Source organism: Octopus bimaculoides, chromosome 16 (assembly GCF_046866305.1).
Source record: "Octopus bimaculoides isolate indiv1 chromosome 16, ASM4686630v1, whole genome shotgun sequence".
NCBI classification, from domain to species: Eukaryota; Metazoa; Mollusca; class Cephalopoda; order Octopoda; family Octopodidae; genus Octopus; species Octopus bimaculoides.
The window spans coordinates 27893944-27896912 of NC_142943.1; the positions used below are offsets into that span (position 1 = coordinate 27893944).

The 2969-nt window shown below is 36.2% G+C and overlaps 1 protein-coding gene across 1 annotated transcript in view; it reads left to right on the forward strand.

Annotated features, from left to right (window-relative positions):
* The window catches only part of LOC149132321 (uncharacterized), a 19508-nt gene extending 17130 nt beyond the window's left edge, over positions 1–2378 (forward strand). The window contains exons 5-6 of the mRNA XM_089364273.1: positions 1413–1508; positions 2156–2378. Of these exons, the coding sequence (XP_089220399.1) occupies positions 1413–1508; positions 2156–2346 (287 nt within the window). The 3' untranslated portion in view covers positions 2347–2378. The remainder of the gene's footprint in view (positions 1–1412; positions 1509–2155) is intronic.
* Positions 2379–2969: the final 591 nt, after the last annotated feature.

Below are 2969 nucleotides of genomic sequence, written 5' to 3' on the forward strand. Positions count from 1 at the left end.
CAAAAAAAGGGAGTTGAAAGTTGAGTGAATGAATATTGGAAGTAAAATCTTTTGTTTTCGATGTTCTACCCTATGAACTTTATTTTTGGATGCCACACTTGTTTGGAGACCTCTTGGCAGATATTTACCAGGACTGGTAGCACAACAGAAGAATGCTGTGAGTTGAGCAGTGGTAGCATCGCTGAGAAGTGACCTGAACAACAGGAATCTCGTGATTATTTTCGGACCATAATTCTATTAAACGCACTGTCGTCGTGTCTGACATCAGGCGCATCGAGGTAATCGGCATTGCTTTAAGGGACTACGAGGCAATGACAGCAACAAAAATCGTTCTACAGCTCTGTACCTAGAGATGCACGTCGATCAGTCCAGCAGCGTCATTGTACACTGAATAAATTGCTTGAGGCCTAGTTTGGCCCAGGTCTCCAAGTAGAGAAGAACTGGGTCGAGCAGGGTGACCAGTCTTACTCAGGAATCAGCCCAGAGGAAGTTATCCCTGAAAGGTGGAGCAGAGGTGCCGAATGCTTACAACATTTCCATCATATTATCGCGTGAACATCGTGCAATATACCGTTTCTCGCTGTAACAGATTGAAGTCTGCTTTCTTTGAAAGGAACACCTTGTACCGTTCAAGCGCTTTATTGGTTGTCAGTACCCACTGAGTGGAGAGCTGGCTATACACTGAAGCTGCGACATCTCCAGGGTTTCCTTGGTGCTCAACAAGTGTGGTCTCCGTTTATCAGACTCATTTTTCCACTGCTGACACATCTAGATTGTAGACAGAAGCTCTCAACCCTCTCAACCAATACAGAAGTTCCTGTTTGATGTTCTACAGATGGTTTGTTGTAGGAAAGAGCGACGGTGTCGTTGGGGAGGCTCTGGGCATCGACAAACGTTAAGTAGCTGATCTCTTCCATTTGGGGACCGGAGCTAATCGATAATTTTCAGAAATCATTGGCCTGGCTATGCTACCAGTAGACATTGCCGGCTCGATATAGCCTCTACAGGTTACATAGAAACACTATGAGTTGGGGCTGCTTGAGATGTACCCAAACCAACGGAAGTGTTCTGCACAAAATATTGGCTTTCCTAATCCAATGTGATCTAATTACACATAAACAAAGATTTGATTGCGATTCCAAAGCTACCAGTAACATCCAAGAAGCTTTCTAAAAGTCTGTCCCCTCCCTTCATAACTGAGGCCTTGTACCGATACTAGAAATAACTAATAGTAAATAAAACTCAACGTATATTAAAGAAGAAATGATTTCTTATATAAAATCATCTTATATAAATAGGAAAGTCGATTGTATTAAAGAGATTAGGATTTCTTGATTAATATTAAAGAAATCATGAAAGATATCACATCTACACGAGAAATAGGAAACTATTTTATTTTTATTCCATTTCAGAACTTTGGAATGATTTCAAACAGTCCCTTACATTTGAGAAGATTAACTCTGTAGGATGTGGTATAAGAATTTTCGACTCTTATTATTTCGTTGACAGTAAGACCGTTTTTTAATTGTTTATTTATTGTATTCTTTGTTTCTATTTTTTGTTCCTCATCTTTAATTCATTGATCTAGTTCTTGCCGCAAAAAAATGAAGAAATTAATAAATATCTCTTTCTTTCTCATCACATTATTATTTCTATTTGGTCTTAATTCTTATTAAAAAAATGGTTAGCAGTGAATTAATAATTAATAGCCTTGCAAATGATCTAAAAATTCATTTAAAATTTGGCAGATGGATTAATATTAATCCTGGTTGTCATTAAAAATCTGGGCACGCTTCATTACTAAATTGCTCAGAAATGCCCAAATACGTCTCGCTGGTAATACGAGAATCTCTCTACCTCCGAGATCATCAGCTACATACCCCTTCTCCCTCTCCTGTCATACATACTATTTCACCAACCAGATCCCACATCAATTATTATTCCCAATCTTGCCTTTCTAGATTATGCAACACTCAGGAACTCACTCCCGGCTCACACTAACCTAAAGATTGCAAACGGAACATTATCAACAGACCGAATCAATAGACCACATCTATTCGTTTCCCTTGTACCTTGTCAATGAAGAGCAATAATTTCATTTATGTTCTTATATTTCTTGTGTTTCCTCTTTCTATTACTTTTACTTCTATTGCAGAAAAAGAAATTAATGGCCAGACAGCTTATTCAACTTTTTCCTTCAAACAAAATCCATATCACAACCTTGTAACCGATGCCCAAATGGATGCTCACTCGGTTCTGGATTGTTCACGGTTATGTATGATATCTTCTACATGTACCGCCTTTTCATATACTAACACTAAGTGCCTACTAAAGAAACTGATCTGAACTTTAATGGAATTCACCTGAAAATTATTTACTTCTCAATGAAATGTGATCCTTCAAAGGATCACGTTTGCTAATAATAATGATATCAGATAAAATGTGTATTTCTTTACTAATAAAATCAATTTAATTCAGATATTTTGTTTGTTAATTTATATTTATTGCTAACGTTTTTCGTTTTAAATTAGTCTTCTCTTAGAAATCCATTCACACATTGGGATATTTATTAAATTTACCCGAGTACTAATGAAGCACTCGGGTATTATTTTATCGATCTTCAAAGAATGAATCATAAAGAAAACCTGAACAGCATTTGATCGTAAAACATAACGAGTCTTAATTATATACCAGAAGCAGTTAAACAGAATCTTAACGCTTGTTACCCATCATCTAAATAATATATGAGATAAAATAAGTGCATTTGATTGATTTCTCTTAAAAAGTGAGACGATTTGTTATTCAAGCTAAAAAATAATGGTGAAAGTAACATCGAAAACTTTTCTGAAGAATATGGTAAACAGTTTACAAGAATCAATTTTCGTCTATTCCAACGTAAGAAAGCACCGAAAATTTTAGGTTAATATTTGAGTTTCAGCTCTGGTCTCTTAAAAGCTATTTAAGCAGGT